Genomic DNA, 22,872 nt, shown 5'->3' with positions numbered 1-22,872 from the left:
AGCATTATGTGCTAAATAATTATGTAATTTGGCGGTGAAGATCTCTTAGGTGGCAAAACTTGATTATTTGTTACATAGTTTAAAATGCTGTATATTTTTTGGTTTTAAATTTGTATTGAATCTAAAATATTCAAGCAGAGGATGACAGAGCTAGTAAATCATAATTATCCAGGGGAAGGATAGACAAGAAACTGGCCCCAGTTGCATTTGGTGATAAGAGCTGAGCAACAGTTATGAAAGGGCGATTTATTTTTCACTGTACCTTTTGAAACATTGAATTTAGTACTATCTGCGTATCAGTTATTACATACATAAATAATTCTTTTTTAGTTACTGGAGCTGTGGGGGTTGTGCTTGTGCTAGAGTGCAGGCAGCCAGCAGGGTACCAAGAGACTTGTGGGGACCAAGACGGTAACAGCATGGCAGCTGGTACAGGCCTCCCAAACCTGTCCCTGCCCCGTGTGGCTGCTGCTCGCATCACCAGTGCCCTTTAGAATGTGTTCATTGTAAGCCCCCCATTCACCCACTAGCCAGCCAGTCCTTGGGACCATTCAGCCCCTCCTCCTTTCACCTCCACTTCCAGCCTGAAGACTTGGGCTGACCCAATACTTTCATCCTTCCAATCCACCTTCCAGGCCACAGGCTGGGTCAAGGGAGGACATGAAGCTGGTTCATCTTTCCTTCTGCAGTGTCAAAAAGATGCCAAAGATTGAATCTATCCTATGGAACAAGAGATGCAGGGAATTTTGCCTCCGTTGTTTTTAGGTCTATAATCTGCTGTGAAAAGCAAGTCACCTGTAGTGTAGAAATAAGGAGTAACCCGTGTTATATGCACGAGACGAAATATTGGACCAAACTTTATTAAATGAAACTCTCAACAGATTATTTAGATATTTAGTCTTGGATATTACAGATAATCCAGATTAAAATGTTACTTTTTCCCCCTGGACTAAAATATTGATGGGAGCTTATAAGCTGGAGGAAAAGTTATTTTCCATGGAAATATTGGGATCTCCAAGAGACATCTGTTGCTTATGTTAAAGAAGGAGAATTGTGTATGAATCTTACTTCTGGAGTTGTCTAACACCTTCAGGAATATGCAGCTATCTGCGGAATTAACATGTCACCACTGTGCTGTTCAGTCTTACGACGGGTTTGAAGATAATACGTGAGGATGAAGAATTTGGAAATATGCAGGTGGTGGCTGTACCACCACTTGGCTGATGGCTGGTTCAAGGGCAACATTAAAGAACGATACTATCCAATAGGGCAGGGGTCCCGAACACCCTGGCCACAGACCGGTACCGGTCCCTGGCCTGTTAGGAACCGGGCTGCACAGCAGGAGGTGAGCAGCAGGTGAGCAAGTGAAGCTTCATCTGTATTAACAGCCACTCCCCATCGCTCGCATTACCGCCTGAGCTCCGCCTCCTATCAGATCAGCGGTGGCATTAGATTCTCAGAGGAGCTCGAACCCTACCGTGAACTGTGCATGTGAGGGATCTAGTCTGCGTGCTCCTTATGAGAATCTAATGCCTGATGATCTGAGGTGGAGCTGAGGCAGTGACGCTAGCGCTGGGGAGCGGCTGCAAATACAGATTATCATTAGCAGAGAGGTTTGACTGCACAGAGACCACAATAAATCAATTGCTTGCAGACTCACAAAACCCTATCAGTGAGTGGCAAGTGAAAACAAGCTCAGGGCTCCCAGTGATTCTGTATTATGCTGACTTATATAATTATTTCATTATATATTGCAGTGTAATAACAATAGAAATAAAGTGCACAATAAATGTAATGCACTTGAATCATCCCGAAACCATCCCCCCCTCCCCCCGTTCCAAGGAAAAATTGTCTTCCACGAAACCGGTCCCTGTTGCCAAAAAGGTTGCGGACCACAGCAGTAGGGTTACCACCAGCCACGTGCACTATTTAAGTTAATTCAAATTAAATAAAAGTGTAGTTTCTCAGTCACACTAGCCACATTTCAAGTACTCATTAGCCATATATGGCTAGTGGCTACCATATTGGACAGTACAAACAGAGATCATTTCCATTATCACAGAAGGTTCTCTTAGCACTGTTACAGAGGATGAGAGTTTCTGTTTAGGAAAGAAAAAAATATTAGGGACAATAGAAATGTTAAATAGTAAAAACACAAGTAGTTTCTTTTCAATTATATGTTGTTTCCAGACATGCTTCTCTGCTACATATTGAGCAGCATTTTAAAATGTTAGACTGCCTTATGGATGTCACTGATGGTTTTCTTCTTTTTTTTGTAAGAAAAACATACTTTACTAATTGTCCTTATACTTACTAAACTTTCTTTGGTCCTCTATTAGGTTTGAAACATAACGTTAGCCAACTTCCTTTAACATTTTATCCAATTATAGCTTCCTTTCCTCTCAATTTCCTAATTTGCTTTCTCAGTAGAAAATAGTTTAATGTTATGTACATAGAAAGAATTTTTTTTTACATTATAGTACCAGATGCTCCAAAAAAGGATTATGTTTGAAGTTTCAGGTGACTTATCTCCTTGCATCTTGCATTTGCTTTTGGTAAAGCCAAATCTTATGTGTTCTTTTTTTTTATAATTTCAGTTTTTCCTTTTTTTAAAATTCTTTTTTTTTAAAAAAAAACCCCACATTTATTTATTTATTTTTTTGGCTGTCTTGGGTCTTCGTTTCTCCATGCAAGGGCTTTCTCTAGTTGTGGCAAGCGGGGGCCACTCTTCATCGCGGTGCGCGGGCCTCTCACTATTGCGGCCTCTCTTGTTGTGGAGCACAGGCTCCAGACGCGCGGGCTCAGTAGTTGTGGCTCACGGGCCTAGTTGCTCTGCAGCACGTGGGATCTTCCCAGACCAGGGCTCAAACCCGTGTCCCCTGCATTAGCAGGCGGATTCTCAACCACTGCGCCACCAGGGATGTGTTATTTTGAGAGTTGCTTAGACTGTTCTTTCTTTGTCCGAAATGGTTCTAAATAAAATGTAATATACCCAGTGTTTTATTGTTTAATGAAGCCCCAAAAAGAAAAGTGCCTTGCATCATTTAAAAAAAAACATAAATTCTTGTAACTTCCAAATAAACATGTAGAACAGTGAAAACTTCTTAACCTTTTTTCTGTAATTTCTTTTTTTTCTTTTTTTTTTCTTTTTGCGGTACACGGGCCTCTCACTGTTGCGGCCTCTCCCGCTGTGGAGCACAGGCTCCGGACACACAGGCTCAGCGGCCATGGCTCACGGGCCCAGCCGCTCCACAGCATGTGGACCGGGACCGGGGCACGAACCCGTGTCCCCTGCATCGGCAGGTGGACTCTCAACCACTGCGCCACCAGGGAAGCCCTGTAATTTCTTTTTTAAACCATAAATCAGTTTAAACTGAAAGTATGGGATTTGAAGGAGTTCAGATAATTATTTGGAATATGGATTTATTTCTGTTCATTTTATGTTGTCTAATGACTGAGGTTGTTCATGCTCAGACAGAAGCTTTTCTTTGAAGATACTGGGGAAAAAGATTTGTGGGGGACTTTTGTGTGTGTTAAATTATTTTTAAAAATCAACTCTTTGTGTTCAGTTAATCTAGATTTCTTGTAATTTGCATTAGCTGAGTTGCTTAATGGCTCCTTGGTTTATTCATGTTTTATTTATAAAAAAAATTTTTTTTTTTTTTTTTTTGGCTGCGTTGGGTCTTTGTTGCTGCATGCGGGCTACTCTTCGTTGCAGTGTGTGGGCTTCTCATTGGGGTGGCTTCTCTTGTTGCGGAGCACGGGCTCTAGGCGCACGGGCTTCCGTAGTTGCAGCTGCGGGCTCAGTAGTTGCAACATGTGTGCTTAGTTGCTCCGCGGCATGTGGGATCTTCCCGGACCAGAGATCAAATCCATGTCCCCTGCATTGGCAGGCAGATTCTTAACCACTGTGCCACCAGGGAAGTCCTAAGTATAAAAATGTTTTTCAAGAAAACATTTCGCTATGTGATATCAGGAAGGAGGGAAATGTTTCTTAACTTTTTATGGTTTAAGTCTTTTTAAAAAAATTTTTATTGGATTATAGTTGATTCACAATGTTGTGTTAGTTTCAGGTTTACAGCAAAGTGATTCAGTTATACATATACATATATTTATTCTTTTTCAGATTCTTTTCTCATATAGGTTACCACAGAATATTCAGTAGATTTCCCTGTGCTATAGAGTAGGTCCTTGTTGGTTGTCTATCTTATATATAGTAGTATATGTACGTTAATCCCAAGCTCCTGATTTATTCTTCCCCCCACCTCATGTTTCCCCTTTTGGTTGAAGTGTTTAGGGTACCACAAATAAAGGTCCTTTCTATCTCATTATTCTTGGTGTTCTCTGGAGGTCTTTAAGTGATGGGCATATTTTTTATTTTCCCTTGGTATGCAGAGTAACCTCCTACACCAGTTTATCTGCTTTACTTTCCTCCCTATGTTATGATAATACAGTCAGAGCTTTTTAAGATGTAGTTTGTAGGGTCAGTGAAAATGAACTAAAATGGTTGAGTTAATATCCATGACTCAGGTGTGGTATTCCGCTTACGGTTTCCCTTCCCTCCTTCCATTTTACCACCCCTGAAAGCAACATACTGTTAACCCCATAGTATTGTGGATTAGGTTACTTGGTGTAGTGGGAAGGTGGAGTCAAGATTTACATGGAGGGGTATTCAAAATTCCAGTCATTAAAGTGCCAGATAACACAGCTTTCCTGTATATAGATCACAGTGGAGTTGGTTGGCAAAGATCTCTCTTACAATCTAATAATCTGTAATGATGCTTCATTCTTCATATTATCTACTTGAAGAATTTTCATAATAGCCAATTTATGTTTTAATAAAGAGGCATTTATTTTAATTATGGTTTTTAATACTGTAGACAGTCTTTTCACAAACACTAAAAAAGAAGACCACCATCATCTTGAATATAATATTAATGTCTAACGGATAAAATAATGGTGTGTATTTTCTTCATATAGAATATTGCAAATTTGTTTTTTCTCTTGGGTCTATTTTGCCACCAAATGCTCAACTAGTTCTACCTTTTCTGATCACTCAACTATTCAGATTTAAGGATAGCTCTTTCTCATAAGGAGTTGTCATGCAGCACAGTACAAGGTGTATCATGTTAGAGCAGTAACATTACACTGACAATGTAATTGAAATTTACTATGTACAAAAAAAAGATTCAAGAAGAAAAAATTTAGTGTCTCTTTACCTTTGCATAGGTAATTGCTTTATTTATTGTGCTTTTTAAAATTAATTAATTATTTATTTATTTTTGGCTGTGCTGGGTCTTCGTTGCTGTGCACGGGCTTTCTCTAGTTGCGGCAAGCGGGGGCTACTCTTCGTTGCAGCGCACAGGCTTGTCACTGCGGTGACTTCTCTTGTTGCGGAGCATGGGCTCTAGGCACGCGGGCTTCAGTAGTTGCGGCACGTGGGCTCAGTAGTTGTGGCTCGTGAGCTCTAGAGCGCAGGCTCAGTAGTTGCGGCGAACGGGCTTAGTTGCTCTGCGGCATGTGGGGTCTTCCCGGACCAGGGCTTGAACCTGTGTCCCCAGTATTGGCAGGCGGATTCTTAACCATTGCGCCACCAGGGAAGTCCCTTCACTGTGCTTTTAACAAACATTTGAAACTGAATGAAATGCTTATGTGCATATTGAAATGTCACAGTGTAGGATGTTGCTAGCACTGGCACAAAGTATTAAAATTATTTTGTGAAGATTGGTGCTTGTATTAAACTCTATATAAGATTTTGAAAATGCTGGGGCATGTTATTTAATGAATGCAGCCCATTGCTTCAGGGGATCTGTGCAGAGTAGATGCTTTACCATGATTATAGTTACAAGTCCTTATGTAATCTGGTTCTCTGCTAAGTGACCTCATTTCTTATTATTCTTCTCCTGATTCACACTGACCTTACTATTCCTTGAACACATCAAGCATATTTCTGTCTCAGGGCCTTTGCATTTGCTCTGACTCTACCTGGAATACTGTTTATAAATTTCTATGACTGATTTCTTCCTTTGATTTAGGTTTTTATTGAAATATCACCTTTTTAGAAAGGTCTTACCTGTTCTTGCTGTTCCTCCTCCATCACTTTCTATTCCTTTATCTTTCATTTTCTTCATACTACTTGACTAGTTTGTCAGTCTTTCAACTGTAATGTAAGCTTCACAAGGGCATGGACTTTATTCAGTGCGGTATCTTAGTGACTGGAGCACAGTAGGTGTTTAAGTCAATAAGTGAATTATGTTGTAGATGTAAAGTATGTGCTTTTCCCTAAATTCAGTATTGGGACTTGAGGGGGGAAAAAAGTAAATAATGAAAACCATCTCTGGAAAATATTTACACTCTTAAAAATTGGATAGAATAGGAAACTTTAGCAAGATATCCCACTTGACTGTTCTGGTTACCTCCTCGTGGTTTTTCTAACAGGTATTAGGAGTCAAGGGATTTGTTGGAGTCCTATTTAGAGGTCCTCAAATGTTTTATTTCTGGCACTCTATAAGTGACACAAAAGTGGCCTTCTGTTTTCGTATCCTGTAGTTTCTCTATGCTGTTATTTACGTATATGCCCCATAATTTTCCAAAATATACTGTCTGGTATTTGCTTCACTCAACTCCTCTTATGTATACTTTATAATTTTCTAGCGTATTATTAATGAACCATAATTCTTAATTATTGTGAGGACGCTGCCAGAGCTTTGACAGAGCTTCTGGGAGTCTAGATACTACTTTGGGAAACATTTGCCTCATTGCATGTATTTAAGATTTTTTTTTCTTTTATAGACAGTTCAAGAGGAAGAACGAGAGATTTACAGACAGCTTCTACAGATGGTCACAGGGAAACAGTTTTCTGTAGCCAAACCCACCACACACTTTCCTTTACACTTGTGAGTCACGGAAACATTCTTCAAATGAATTGAATTCTGCATTTTGTTATTTGATATTGAAGTTTTATTCTTCTCTTCCTAGGTCTCGATGTCTTAGTTCCAGTAAGAATACTTTGAAAGACTCACTGTTTAAAAATGGAAACTCTTGTGCAACCCAGATCATTGGCTCTGATACTTCATCATCCGGATTGGCCAGCATTTTAACTGCCCAGGAACAATTGTCCCACAATGTGTTTTCCATATCATCTTATACCCCAGATGTTGTTGCATTTGGATCCAAAGATTCTGATCCTCTCCATCAACCCCAACATCACCACTCTCTTTCACATCAGCCAGATAACTTACCAGCTTCAAATACACAATCTGAAGGTAAAAATGGTGTGTTGTATAACTGTATTTTGAACCCTAATAGCCAATTAACAGTTTATTGGATCCATGTGAATTATAGGCAAGGTAGTAATACACATGTAACTTAATTAAGATATAAGATACAAGATACCTTACATACATTTAATTCAGTTAGCTGTGCCACGAGTAAATGAAGCATATAATAAGTAGCTTACTTTTTTCTTACATGGAGATGCAAATGATTTCCTATAATATTTTATTTAAAAGATTAACTTTCTGAGCAGTCTTGTGTCAGAGTATATTAAGCCCAATTACTTCAGTACTGTCTCTGTTTCTAGTACTTTACAATGAAAATTAAGCACTCTGAAGTTCTAGGAGTTTTGGAACATCAATTAAGAACTAAAGTAAAAGTTCTTATACAAGTACTACTTACAAAACCTGTATAGTAGCCTTATGCATTTTGGAATGGTCATCGGCAAGTTTGGAAAACAAAGTTTCCTACCTTACTTTCAGCTAACCAAAATATTCCGTCTCTTAGCATTCCAGTTAATTAAAAGTTTTGCTCTGGTAGTTTTTTTTTGTTTGCTTAGTTTGCCCCTTCTTTAAGTATGCGTTATGTGTGTATTTATGGTATGTATATAGGCATGTAACTTAAAACAAGTTTTATGTTAAGTGGTTAGCCATTAGGGATCTTTTGCTGGATCAGTCTCTAAGGCTTTCCCCTCCTTCTTCAGGTCATTTAATTTTTTTTTTTAATCTATTCCTCACTTTCTTAAAATTCTCATTTGGAGATTAAAATTATTGGTGACATCATTATATAGCTACACATATTCATGAAAACTTAAATTTTGTGAGGTGATTTACTGAGAACTGTTATTAAAAGCTGTTAATTTCAGAAGCATGCATTGTATGGCAGATGCTTAGATACAGCTAAACTGGAACAAATATACTACACTGAACTGTTTAATTACTTTCCTTGTACCATTTATTAAATATTCTAAATGCGATTCTAATCATAGTGCTTTAGAAGGACATGATTTATTCCTCTATCAATAGAAAATAAATGGTAGAATAATAGAATTTATACTCTTTAGACTCTGCTACTTCTCACATAGCGGTTGCTCTCTTTCTTTCTGCCTTCCCTCCTCTTCTTGTCCCCTCCCCTCTCTTCCCTTCCTCCTTCCCCTTCCCTCTTTCACCTTATTCAGTCTTGTGGTAGCTCATGAACTAAAGACTTTTGAGAAATCTTGGCACATTCTTGTTTCCCAGGAATAGAAAGAAGAAGCACAGGGAGCAAGCTCAGCCCAGGAGGAGATGATGAAGGGCATATATACTTTCTTTTAGAGTGATTGCTTTATTTGTGAGGCAGGCTCTTCACTAAGCCCTATTTATGGCTCAGTGAAAATGGACCTGCCTCTCTTTCTCTTCCATCTTACCTTTATCCTTATGCTATGTTATGTTTATGGAAATAGAATATAACAAAGTATAGGAACTTAAACTACAGACATCTAGAAGGTACAGCCATGTGGAATTTTGTTAATAATGATATGCTCTTGTGTTTTATTGTTTAGGATCAGACTCTGTGATTTTACTCAAAGTGAAAGATTCCCAGACTCCAACTCCCAGGTAAACTTTGGTTAAAGGACATTTTTAACATATTGTTCTCCCTCTATTTAATCACCATTTCTTCACTAAGATCTAAGTAATATAAAATGGCCTCAACTCAGACCTCTCTTATATGTTGTTTGAATTATTTCAGTAACTTCCTGATGAATCTCTTTTCCTCCAGCCTCCATTTTGTTCTTCATTCCATTTTCCACCATGTTTTCTAATGCATTCTTTGCCTTGTTCTTTAGTCCATCTTCCATTCTGCAGAGTGATCTTTCTAAAATGCTTATCTAATCATTCATTAAACTCCCTTGAGGGTGGCTTATCAGACATAGAATCAAGCCCAAACTCCTAGTATGGTATACACCACCCTTCCTCCACAAGTCTTGCTTCCTATCATGCGTTCTTTCCTTTAACAAGTATTTATTGATAGTCTATTGGGTGCCAGGTACTAGTATAGACATTGGAGATAACAGCAGTGGACAAAATGAAGTTTCTGCTCTCAAGGAGTTTACATTCTAATTGTAAGGGGTGTAAGGGGAGGGATGGGGGACAGATAGACAACAAATGGGCAAATAAACACACGCCTGTTGGTGATGAGTGCTGCAAAGAAAAATAAAGCAGGGTAGTATATAGACTAGGGTCTGGGGGTGCTATTTATCTAGGATAGTCATGGCAAGTTTCTGATAAGGTGACATTTGAGGAGAAACACAGTGGAGGTTAGAGAAGGAACCATGTGTAAATACTGGATTCTTTCATGTGTTTATTATACGCTGACATATAAGATGATAGGTATTTTCTTACCTTCACATTGTGTGCCTTCTGCCTGGTATGCTCCCCTTCTCCCCCCTCCACTTGTCTATCTGGCAGTAGTCTTTTTCTTATCTTTTAAGTCTCAATTCAAATGTGATCTTCTATATGAAACTTGACCCCTCTGAGAGGTACCAAGTACTTCTTCCTCTGTAATCCAATAAGTTGCTACTCAGATTGCTATGTCTTTGCCATATCTGGCCTTAGCAATTCAATTGCTAGAATAATAATGGTATCAGTTTTCCATTGAGAAGATTAAGGATAATAAAATGTTCTTTCTCATCTCAGTTCCTCTATGTCTTTGCAGCTCCCCTGTATGTTCTAAACTTTAGATATTTTAAAAAATTCTCCCGTTGTTATAGTTTCTCAAGGAGACTTTATAGTTTAGATGCTTTATTCTTTATACTTTTTTATTTTTTTGAGTTAGACCTGGGTTCTGATCTTGCCTTTTCAAGGCTTCATGTAACTGTGGACAAGTTACTCTTCTAAACCTCAGTTTCCTTATCAATAAAATGCGAGTATTAATACCTTACTATTGAATTGTTGTGAAGATTAACTTCCAGATAAAACACTTATAAAAGTGCTTTACATGTATGTGCAAAAATAGGTGTTCTTTCTTGGGAAAAAGTTGATTTCATGTAATGGGTGCTCTCAGTTCTTCAGTTCTTTACTGAGTCTGCCTTTCCTTTATGGAGAATTTCTCCTAGTGATGACTGAAGAGTGAGATGGACAAGAAGTAGTCTTGGGTAAGGCTTATTGGATGATGCTGTTTATCAAAGTTGGAGCCTGCTCTCCCAAGGCTTGGTTGATTGATTGGCTCTTTATTCTTAATCTCCCAGCATTCCAGCTCGGTTAAGTTCCAGCAATGCAGATCTGCCCTTATTTCCCAGAATGTGCCATGTATTTTATGCCTTTGTGCCATTGTACATTCCAACCCTTCCCCTTCTGCCTGGAATTCCTTTTCTCTCCTTGTCCACTTGTTACACTCTTATTTTGCTTTTCAGAATCTGACTCAGGTGTTAATTTTTTCTCAGGACATTTCTCTGGCTTCTCCTGATAGCATTAGTCTTTCCTTCCAATACTTCTATCTCTGTACTTTGTTCGGTACTAGTACCTTTGCACTACCACCTGGTGCCCATAATAGTGCATGGCACATCATGGGTACTTAGTAAATAAATCTGTATTAAATAAATGAATTTCCTAGAAAGCCTGAAATACCCTCTTGAGTAGCCCAAATACTCATCATCTCCATTTTGGCTTAATACTTTGGTTTATTAGAAGATACTTTATAATAATAGAAAGAACATAGTCTTTGAAATTGGACATACATAGTTTCTGATCCTGGCTCTTCCAAAACAAATTATTCTTTTGAACTCAATTTCCTTTTCTGTACAGTATAAGTAATATTTCCTTATTATACATTATATTGAGTCTTAATTTTTTTTCCACTGCCTCAGGTTCCTTTGTCTTTATTATTATTTTTTTACATCTTTTTTGGAGTATAATTGCTTTACAATGGTGTGCTAGTTTCTGCTTTATAACAAAGTGAATCAGTTATACATATACATATGTTCCCATATCTCTTCCCTCTTGCGTCTCCCTCCCTCCCACCCTCTCTGTCCCACCCCTCTAGGTGGTCACAAAGCACTGAGCTGATCTCCCTGTGCTATGCGGCTGCTTCCCACTAGCTATCTATTTTATGTTTGGTAGTGTATATATGTCCATGCCACTCTCTCGCTTTGTCACAGTTTACCCTTCCTCCTCCCCATATCCTCAAGTCCATTCTCTGGTAGGTCTGTGTCTTTATTCCTGTCTTACCCCTAGGTTCTTCATGACATTTTTTTTTCTTAAATTCCATATATATGTGTCAGCATATGGTATTTGTCTTTCTCTTTCTGACTTCACTCTGTATGACAGACTCTAGGTCCATCCACCTCATTACAAATAGCTCAATTTCGTTTCTTTTTATGGCTGAGTAATATTCCATTGTATATATGTGCCACATCTTCTTTATCCATTCATCTGACGATGGACACTTAGGTTGTTTCCATCTCCTGGCTATTGTAAATAGAGCTGCAATGAACATTTTGGTACATGACTCTTTTTGAATTATGGTTTTCTCAGGGCATATGCCCAGTAGTGGGATTGCTGGGTCATATGGTAGTTCTATTTTTAGTTTTTTAAGGAACCTCCATACTGTTCTCCATAGTGGCTGTACCAATTCACATTCCCACCAGCAGTGCAAGAGTGTTCCCTTTTCTCCACACCATCTCCAGCATTTATTGTTTCTAGATTTTTTGATGATGGCCATTCTGACTGGTGTGAGATGATATCTCATTGTAGTTTTGATTTGCATTTCTCTAATGATTAATGATGTTGAGCATTCTTTCATGTGTTTGTTGGCAGTCTGTATATCTTCTTTGGAGAAATGTCTATTTAGGTCTTCTGCCCATTTTTGGATTGGGTTGTTTGTTTTTTTGATATTGAGCTGCATGAGCTGCTTGTAAATTTTGGAGATTAATCCTTTGTCAGTTGCTTCATTTGCAAATATTTTCTCCCATTCTGAGGTTTGTCTTTTGGTCTTGTTTATGGTTTCCTTTGCTGTGCAAAAGCTTTGAAGTTTCATTAGGTCCCATTTGTTTATTTTTGTTTTGTTTCTATTTCTCTGGGAGGTGGGTCAAAAAGGATCTTGCTGTGATTTATGTCATAGAGTGTTCTGCGTGTGTTTTCCTCTAAGAGTTTGATAGTGTCTGGCCTTGCATTTAGGTCTTTAATCCATTTTGAGCTTATTTTTGTGTATGGTGTTAGGAAGTGATCTAATCTCATACTTTTACATGTATCTGTCCAGTTTTCCCAGCACCACTTATTGAAGAGGCTGTCCTTTCTCCACTGTACATTCCTGCCTCCTTTATCAAAGATAAGGTGACCATATGTGCGTGGGTTTATCTCTGGACTTTCTATCCTGTTCCATTGATCTATCTTTCTGTTTTTGTGCCAGAACCATACTGTCTTGATTACTGTAGCTTTGTAGTATAGTCTGAAGTCAGGGAGCCTGATTCCTCCAGCTCCATTTTTCGTTCTCAAGATTGCTTTGACTATTTGGGGTCTTTTGTGTTTCCATACAAATTGTGAAATTTTTTGTTCTAGTTCTGTGAAAAATGCCATTGGTAGTTTGATAGGGATTGCATTGAATCTGTAGATTGCTTTGGGTAGTAGAGTCATTTTCACAATGTTGATTCTTCCAATCCAACAACATGGTATATCTCTCCATCTATTTGTATCACCTTTAATTTCTTTCATCAGTGTCCTATAATTTTCTGCATACAGGTCTTTTGTCTCCTTAGGTAGGTTTATTCCTAGATATTTTATTCTTTTTGTTGCAATGGTAAATGGGAGTGTTTTCTTGATTTCACTTTCAGATTTTTCATTGAGTCTTAATTAATTTGAGGATTATTGTGAGGCTTAACTAATATGTAAAACCCCCCAAAGAGGGTTTTATACATAAAGCACTAAGTGGGTGCTCAGTAAGTAGCTGTAATTATTATTGCTTCAATTATATGAGAAGTAATGTATAATCTCTGAAAAGCAAACAGATTTTGCTTTTTACTCTGCATTTTGCTTTCCTGCGCCAGCAGATACCTTGATCCATTAAAGAGAAGTGCTCGGCCCTTACATTATTTATTTTTTCAGTAAATACTGACTGCCTGCTATGTGTCAGGCACTATTCTTGGTGCAGAGGATACAGTAGTAAATACAAAAGAGAAAAATTCCTATCCTCATCAAGTTTATATTCTAATAAGGGGAGCAGACAAATTTGAATAGCATGATCCGGTACCATGAAATTCTGTGTGATTCTTGTCACTTCATTATATTGTTCAATAAATGTATTCTCACGTTCATTTGTTTTTAGTATCCCACACTAAGTAGTTCCTCACAGTGCTTCCACTGATCTCTGTGACTTTCTTTCTTGGCTGTTACATCAGTCATTCACTGTAGGCTACCGACAGTGGGGAGGTAATAGAACAGCAAGTTTGTCACCAAAACCCAGAACTAAGGATGATTGGGAATACTAATTCTCAGAAGTTAGGCTAAGGAGCAAGGGGATAATCTCTGAGCCCTTATTCTTGCCTTTACAGGACAGACTGTAGAAATTTAAGAACTGAAAGGGACTCTAATCTCCATGTTTACAAACCCAGAAACTGAGGCCCATGGAAAGGAAGTGACTTGCTCAAGGTCACAGAGCAGCTCCAGGAGATACTGGTCTCTTAAATGCCAATTTGATGCTCTGTTTACTTGTTCTACATATCTGAAAGTTTTCTTCGGAAAACTGTTCACTCTTCTTTGATTTGGTTCTATGAGAACTCCTTCAGTTAGGGGCAAGGAGATAAGAAAGGAGACAAGAAAGTCTGAGAAGAGCAAAAGGCTCTAGAACAGAGAGCATACCTGTGACTCTGCTAAGCACTATTGACTTGGGTTGTCAGCAAGAGCTGCATGGAGTAGAACTAACCTTTCATCTTTGGAATGGAGTTGTATTGCTGATTATCCGCTTTGGTTCATTGGCTCATTATCCATTTGATATGGGCTGTTCTGTGGCGGGGGGATTTTCAGTATCTAACGTGATGTGGTTGAATGTATTTTTACTCAAGTAGACCTACGAGAAGTCCAAGAACCCATAAGATTTTTTTAAACCATTAATAAATCTGTCAGTCTGAGCCATTTGGAAAGAGGAACGTTCTAGCTTAATATATTGCCTTGACAAGTGATGTACTCTTTCACATCGTGTTGGTCTCTCTTCCAAGTAAGGAGCATGCTAAACTTAGTTTCTCGGCTGAATGTTGGGTCATCTTTTTAACTGTACGTGTGCAGATGACTCATATTTGTATTCCTTTACTTCCTGGTTAGAATTGTTTTATGTAATTTAGGTCCTTTTATTTATTGCATAGTTGTAAAGCATTTTTATAAACTGTTTAAATAATTGGTTTTCTTGATGAAAATATTTGATTTTCCTTTACGTCTCCTGCTCATTTGTCACATTTTTCTTTTCCCACCCATAGTCCTACTTTTTTCCAGGCAGAGCTGTGGATCAAAGAATTGTAAGTTATTATTTTTGGTATCATTTTTCCCTCTCTATCACTTTCAGTTAGAAGAAATCAATTAGCCAATCACCCTACCTATTTTTAGTCAGTAATAATTTCCTGTGTTTGTCTATATAGAAAATAACTTTTAAGTTATTGGGTTTTAAAGGTTCTATTGGAGTTGGGACATATCTATGCTCAGGTTTATTAAATCTGCAACAATTGTTGAAGCTCAACTGAATTGGAAAAATATTTCAAAGTTAGCTATTATATAGAAAGGAAAGTAAGTGCCTTTATTTTCACATTGATAAAACTAATTCATTGAATAATCTTTATTTCTGGAGCTTGGGAAATCACTGAAAGTTTAGTCTCTAGTTTCAAGGACTCACTTTGAGTTATCCAAACCCCCGGTCTAGTTGATTTTTTTTTAAGAAAAAAAGAAACCCATATTTCTTCTTCTGGATCATAAATACAATATTTGAACTAAAACCTCGATGATATCTTGTATTATTCTCTTCTTTGGGATTCAGTTTCATTTTTGGATTTCTAGAATGAAGCTTCACTTTTTCCATAATCTTAGAAGCATGTTTTTTACAAAGGACTCCACATTTACGAACACAACAGTCACTTGTTCATGTTTAGCAACAAACTAGTAATTTTCATTATTTCAACAAAAAATAATAGGATAATTTCAGTAACACCATGTGGTTTCACTCTGTCTTAAAGTAAATGTAGTGATAAGTTAGTATAAGGATTTTAGACTTTCTCTCTGAGGGTTTTATATTTAATGCTCATTGTGCGTCAGCAATGTTCTTGACGCTGAGAGAGTGGTCTGCATTTGTGTCACATTCCTTTTCATTTCCAAGGACTAGTGTTTATGATTCTCGAGCACGGGAAAGATTGCGCCAGATTGAAGAGCAGAAAGCACTGGCATTACAGCTTCAAAACCAGGTAAAACAATATTTTTGAGATAATAAATGAATAGCACATCCAGGTTGAAACTAATTTTAGAAGGTTACCTGGATTTGGGATCAAAGTTGTTGTAACTGCAAGATAGTGTGGTAGCATAGCATTGTATGATAAGTGGTCTATGTTCTTGGTCTCTTCAGCTAGTACTACTTAGTGTACATAGACAAATAGTAGATTTCTTTATTCCACTTATTTTGAAGCTCTGTTTTTCAGAGACTGCAGGAACAAGAACATTCAGTACATGATTCAGTAGAATTGCATCTTCGTGTGCCTCTTGAAAAGGAGATTCCTGTCACGATCGCCCAAGAAACAGGAAAAAAAGGTCATAAATTAACGGAGAGCGAAGATGAATTTCCTGAAATCACAGAGGTAAACTATATACTCTAAATTCCTACACTAGCAAGTGTTGTGTTTAGAGAGAATTCTTTGGACAAATTTCAAACATAAAAGTAATCTGGTATTTAAATTGTATTGCATACTCCTGCTTTCATTTGTACTGCATACCAATCTTGGCTTTATTTTTAAAGGATTATTGAAAATTCAGGAAAGAATTATGGGTGACTTATAGTGACTTCAGTAAAAAAGCATTTAATAAATTTGTGTTTCATTTCATGTGCACTTTTACTTAATGCATGTGTCTGGTACTTTGATATCAAATAGTAAGTTGAGCCTTACCTTTTTTTTTAAGCAATAAAACACAGAATAAAAATTTGGAAAATACATAAAAGTCTGCATACATTTAAAAATCTGTTCCTTAATTCATTCTTCTGTTTGAAAAACTATCATATAGCTGGTGAGTGTAACACATTTATTATAGTTGTGCTGAATTCCACAGTTTTACATTAAAAAAGTAAAACAAATTTTTCTAGGAAAATGTTTCTAAAAGACTTCACTACCTTTATTTCCTTATTGCCTTTGAGAAAGATTCTATTTCTCAGGAAATTGTTTGGACCAAAGATATAAAATATAACTAGGTCTTCTCATGAACTTAGGAAATTTGACAGCAAAAGGTTATTTCAGACTTCAGGAATAATATGAAACAAGGGTCTGAAATGTACTGAAACAGAGAAGGGAGGACAAGCTAGGATGGAAGGAAGTAATCAGGGAGATTACTGGAAGGAATAGAAACCAAAATGTTAGAAGTAAATAGTTGATTTAAGTCTAGGGATTTCATGGAGCTTGGTGAGAGATTGCTATGTCTAAGGCCATATATGCTTGACCTCTGACACTTCTTGGTTCCCTAGGAAATGGAGAAAGAAATAAAGAATGTATTTCGTAATGGGAACCAGGATGAAGTTCTGAGTGAAGCATTCCGCTTGACCATTACACGCAAAGATATTCAAACTCTAAACCATCTGAACTGGCTCAATGATGAGGTAATCTCACACTCGTTTTTATATTCAAAGAGTAAGTGAACATCAAGTGGAAACGAAAGGTATTATTTCACTGTTTCTCAAAGTGTGGTCCTCGGATGACCTGCTTCAGAAGCAGCTCTCACAGGCCTCTCCATTCTCCTGAATAAGTTTGAGGCAGTGTGGTAGAGTTATGTATTTTAGACAAACATCTCAGGTGTTTTTTTAATGTACCTTAATGTCTGAGAACTGTTGATTTATGGGGTATAATTGCTTTACAATGGTGTGTTAGTTTCTGCTTTATAACAAAGTGAATCAGTTATACATATACATATGTTCCCATATCTCTTCCCTCTTGCCTCTCCCTCCCTCCCACCCTCCCTATCCCGCCCCTCCAGGCCGTCACAAAGCACCAAGCTGATATCCCTGTGCTATGCGGCTGCTTCCCACTAGCTATCAATTTTACGTTTGGTAGTGTATGTATGCCTCTCTCTCGCTTTGTCACAGCTCACCCTTCGCCCTCCCCGTATCCTCAAGTCCGTTCTCCAGTAGGTCTGTGTCTTTTTATGTGTTGAAGATTTGGATGCTGAGGGAGAGGACATTCGCTTATTGGTATTCTCGCTCTGTTTAAGGCACCACCCGCCCTGCAGTTCACATCTTTTGAGCAAATATTTAATAGCTGACCATGTTGCAGCATGAAGGAATACTTTGGGATTTCCATATAGGAATCCATTTCTACTACCCTTTCTGTCTCTACTTAGGTCATTTACGTTATGAGTGGGAAGCTTTCTAAAATAGTCTACATTTATACGTGTTATTTTTTAAACTGACATAGAAGTTACATTATTAAATACTTGATGTATTGAGTTAAAAAAGAAAAAAGGGTATGGCTCTCAGCTCCTGAGAGTTCTAATTATTTTATGTAGGTTAGTTACATTAGAATCTTTAAACTGATTTGTCCTATTCCTAAACCTGTAGGAGCCTACAGGCTTAGGAAGGATACTTTCACAGCAAAAGAGAGCTGGGTTGGGATTTTTTCCCTAAGTACCTGCCTCCTTTCTTAGGCCCACTAGGAGCATTCCTGCCTGATATCTTGGGTGTACTCAAGCTTCATAGCTATGGATACGTTTTAGATGCTCAATATAGTAAGCAGTAGATATTCTAGGTACCTGTATCCTGGCCTTGTATGTTTAAAACCTTCCAAATACTAATATTGGCCAACGTCTGCTGGGCATTTACCTCATGTTATGCAGTATTTTTTTTGAACTCAAATACCTTTTTTTTTTTTTTTCCGGTACGTGGGCCTCTTACTGTTGTGGCCCCCCCTGTTGCGGAGCACAGGCTCCGGACGCACAGGCTCAGTGGCCGTGGCTCACGGGCCCAGCCGCTCCGCGGCATGTGGGATCTTCCCGGACCGGGGCATGAACCTGTGTCCCCTGCATCGGCAGGCGGACTCTCAACCACTGCGCCACCAGGGAAGCCCCCAAATACCTTTTTTTTAAAAAACATCTTTATTGGAGTATAATTGCTTTACAGTGGTGTGTTAGTTTCTGCTGTATAACAAAGTGAATCAGCTATATGTAAACATATATCCCCATATCCCCTCCCTCTTGTGTCTCCCTCCCACCCTCCCTATCCCACCCCTCTAGGTGGTCACAAAGCATCGAGCTGATCTCCCTGTGCTATGCGGCTGCTTCCCACTAGCTATCTGTTTTGCATTTGGTAGTGTGTATATGTCAGTGCTACTCTCTCACTTTGTCCCAGCTTACCCTTCCCCCTCCCCGTGTCCTCAAGTTCATTCTCTACGTCTGCATCTTTATTCCTGTCCTGTCCCTAGGTTCATCAGAACCATTATTTTTAGATTCCATGTATATATGTTAGCATACGGTATTTGTTTTTCTCTTTCTGACTTACTTCACTCTGTATGACAGACTCTAGGTCCACCCATATCACTACAAATAACTCAACTTTGTTTCTTTTTATGGCTGAGTAATATTCCATTGTGTATATGTGCCACATCTTCTCTATGCATTGGACACTTAAGTTGCTTCCATGTCCTGGCTATTGTAAATAGAGCTGCAATGAACACTGTGGTACATGTCTCTTTTTGAATTATGGTTTTCTCAGGGTATATGCCCAGTAGTGGAATTGCTGGGTCATATGGTAGTTCTATTTTTAGTTTTTTAAGAAACCTCCATACTGTTCTCCATAGTGACTGTATCATTTTACATTCCCACCAACAGTGCAAGAGGGTTCCCTTTTTTCCACACTCTCTCCAGCATGTATTGTTTGTATATTTTTTTGACGATGGCCATTCTGACCGGTGTGAGGTGATAACCTCATTATGCTTTTGATTTGCATTTCTCTAATGATGTTGAGCATCCTTTCATGTGTTTGTTGGCAATCTGTATATCTTTTTCGGAGAAATGTCTATTTAGTTCTTCTGCCCATTTTTGGATTGGGTTGTTTGTTTTTTTGATATTGAGCTGCATGAACTGCTTGTATATTTTGGAGATTAATGTTTTGTCAGTTGTTTCGTTTGCAAATATTTTCTCCCATTCTGAGGGTTGTCTTTCGTCTTGTTTATGGTTTATTCTAAGTGTTTTATGTGTTCTACTCATGTCATAGTCACCACAACCCTTGAAGGTAGATACTGTAATTTTATCATCTCCATTTAATAAAGAAACAAGGCATAGAAAGATTAAGAAACTTGCAAGGTTACATGACTAGTAAGTAGCAGAGCCAGGATTCAGACTCAAGCATTGGGTCTTATCTATTATGTCATACTGCCTCAGAATCTTAAATTGGATCCCGTTTTAGGATTAGATGTATAGGATTTGAGAACCATGTCTTGTCCAGTAGGTTGCTTTTCTATGGGGCCAGCTGAACTAACCCTACCGTCTTTGCCATTGGTGAGTTTGTAAGATATAAATTTCAGAAGTTCATCGCTCCCTGAATAATATCTTTGACAAAGAATAGTAAAGAAATTATGGTTTGATACTGTCTTGCTTTAGGAGAAACATCCCTTGCTTCTTGTGGCTCAGAATAGTGATATTAGAACATTGGGTCAAATAACAGGGGAAAAAAAGAGCTCACGAAATCAAAGGGCAAAATGAAAATCAAGAACAGTCATAAATATCCACCAATTAAGTGTTTTTGATTTGGAGATATTAATCTGTGGTCTTTTACCGTTTCTTGACTGCCACTGCTAAATGGGAAAGAGTCAGTTATTCTATAGGGATTGTAGCTCGTGTTTGTTGTAAATTATACAGAACCTTCTAGGGGGCAGCAATGAGTAGGATATGAGCTGAGTTCTTGCTATATATTCTGGTATTACCTCAGTGAGCTCCCTTACAGAGGCAGCATTCATCAGGACATATTTTCCATTCCCTGGGCCTACCAGAGGCTGGATTTTTACCAAACAAAGTTCATGGAAATTACATTACTTAGAAGAGACAAGGGAAAGGAAAGATTCCTTGCCTACTTTATCTCTACCACACCTACCCATAACTTTTGTAAGGAGTACTTCTGAGTTCAGAATAATGCTAACCTTGAAAGCAGGTGCAAATTCGTATGTCCATGATGATGATGAGAACTGTTATAATAAGTACTTTAATAACTATTTTAACTATTTTAAAAAGCACCATTTTCAAAGTACCACATTTCTCAGGCTTTTAGAATTACTGCCCTTGAGAAGCTAATACCATTCTGAAGGGGAATTAGTAGATATCCTTAATTATTCATAATCATTTTAAAATACTTAATTCCATTTCTCAATTGTGAACTCTCAATCTTTTGCAAGTAATTTGCTCTCTCTTCAATGCTGTTCTCCTTCCCGCAAACAGATATTTTCATTAATAACCATTTCTTTTCATTTCTCATGTCAGTTTTATAGGCTGCATTAAAATTTTCTCCAAAAGAAGGTGGTTGACACGTTATTTCTACTGTTTTATAGACAAGGAGTATAAGGTCCTAGAAATGAAAGGGATCAGGTTTAGTTTATAAGGAAAGTAAAATCCAGAAATCCTGTCTTTGGGATATGTACAGAAAGCCATTAGGCTACCCTTTCTCTGCTCTCTTTCCTAAAAGAAGAGTAGGCCACAGTGCCTGTTCACACAATAGGCTTTCTAACATGATTTTTTTTTTCTTAACATCTTTATTGGAGTATAATTGCTTTACAGTGTTGTGTTAGTTTCTGCTGTATAACAAAGTGAATGAGCTATATGCATACGTATATCCCCATATCCCCTCCCTCTTGCATCTCCCTCCCACCCTCCTTATCCCACCCCTCTAGGTGGTCGCAAATCACTGAACTGATCTCCCTGTGCTATGCAGCTACTTCCCACTAGCTATCTGTTTTACATTTGGTAGTGTGTATATGTCAATGCTACTCTCTCACTTCGTCCCAGCTTACCCTTCCCCCTCCCCATGTCCTCCAGTCCATTCTCTACGTCTGTGTCTTTATTCCTGTCCTGCCCCTAGGTTCATCACAACCATTGTTTTTTAGATTCCATGTATCTGTGTTAGCATATGGTATTTGTTTTTCCCTTTCTGACTTACTTCACTCTGTATGACAGACTCTCAGTCCATCCACCTCACTACAAATAACTCAATTTTGTTTCTTTTTATGGCTGCATAATATTCCATTGTATACATGCGCCACTTCTTCTTTATCCATTCATCTGTCCCTGGACACTTAGGTTGCTTCCATGTCCTGGCTATTGTAAATAGAGCTGCAATGAACATTGTGGTACATGACTCTGTTTTTTATTTTTTACTTTAAAATATTTTTATTTATTTGTTTTTATTTTTGGCTGTATTGGGTCTTTGTTGCTGTGCTCGGGCTTTCTCTAGTTGTGGTGAGTGGAGGCTACTGTTCGTTGCGGTGCGCAGGTTTCTCATTGTCGTGGCTTCTCTTGTTGCAGAGCATGGGCTCTAGGCACAAGAGCTTCAGTAGTTGTGGCTTGCGGGCTCTAGAGTGCAGGCTCAGTAGTTGTGGCGCATGGGCTTAGTTGCTCCGTGGCATGTGGGATCTTCCCAGACCAGGGCTCGAACCCATGTCCCCTGCATTGGCAGGTGGATTCTTAACCACTGCACCACTAGGGAAGCCCCCACGACTCTTTTTGAATTATGCTTTTCTCAGGGTATATGCACAGTAGTGGGATTGCTGGGTCATATGGTAGTTCTATTTTTAGTTTTTTAAGGAACCTCCATACTGTTCTCCATAGTGGCTGTATCAATTTACATTCCCACCAACAGGACAAGAGGGTTCCCTTTTCTCCACACCCTCTCCAACATTTATTGTTTGTAGAGTTTTTGATGATGGCCATTCTGACCAGTGTGAGGTGATACCTCATTGTAGTTTTGATTTGCATTTCTCTAATGATTAGTGATGTTGAGCATCCTTTCATGTGTTTGTTGGCAATCTGTATATCTTCTTTGGAGAAATGTCTGTTTAGTTCTTCTGCCCATTTTTGGGTTGGGTTGTTTGTTTTTTTGATATTGAGCTGCATGAGCTGCTTGTATATTTTGGAGATTAATTCTTTGTCAGTTGCTTCATTTGCAAATATTTTCTCCCATTCTGAGGGTTATCTTTTCATCTTGTGTATGGTTTCCTTTGCTGTGCAAAAGCTTTTAAGTTTCATTAGGTTCCATTTGTTTGTTTTTGTTTCTATTTCTCTAGGAGGTGGGTCAAAAAGGATCTTGCTGTGATTTATGTCATAGAGTGTTCTGCCTATGTTTTCCTCTAAGAGTTTTATAGTGTCTGGCCTTGCATTTAGGTCTTTAATCCATTTTGAGTTTATTTTTGTGTAT

At 38.2% G+C, this 22,872-nt stretch overlaps 1 protein-coding gene across 2 annotated transcripts in view; it reads left to right on the top strand.

The window, feature by feature from the left end:
• SENP1 (SUMO specific peptidase 1) overlaps positions 1 to 22,872 on the top strand; it is a 64,116-nt gene that overhangs the window by 18,304 nt on the left and 22,940 nt on the right. For both annotated transcript variants that reach the window (XM_029204456.1, XM_029204455.1), the window contains exons 7-13: positions 6,793 to 6,896; positions 6,979 to 7,265; positions 8,816 to 8,870; positions 14,717 to 14,755; positions 15,604 to 15,688; positions 15,920 to 16,075; positions 16,951 to 17,082. In XM_029204456.1, the coding sequence (XP_029060289.1) occupies positions 6,793 to 6,896; positions 6,979 to 7,265; positions 8,816 to 8,870; positions 14,717 to 14,755; positions 15,604 to 15,688; positions 15,920 to 16,075; positions 16,951 to 17,082 (858 nt within the window). The remainder of the gene's footprint in view (positions 1 to 6,792; positions 6,897 to 6,978; positions 7,266 to 8,815; positions 8,871 to 14,716; positions 14,756 to 15,603; positions 15,689 to 15,919; positions 16,076 to 16,950; positions 17,083 to 22,872) is intronic.

Source organism: Monodon monoceros, unplaced genomic scaffold (genome assembly GCF_005190385.1).
Source record: "Monodon monoceros isolate NGI ecotype Baffin Bay Population unplaced genomic scaffold, NGI_Narwhal_1 Super_Scaffold_6, whole genome shotgun sequence".
In the NCBI taxonomy this organism is placed as follows: Eukaryota; Metazoa; Chordata; class Mammalia; order Artiodactyla; family Monodontidae; genus Monodon; species Monodon monoceros.
This window is presented reverse-complemented; position numbering and strand designations above follow the sequence as displayed.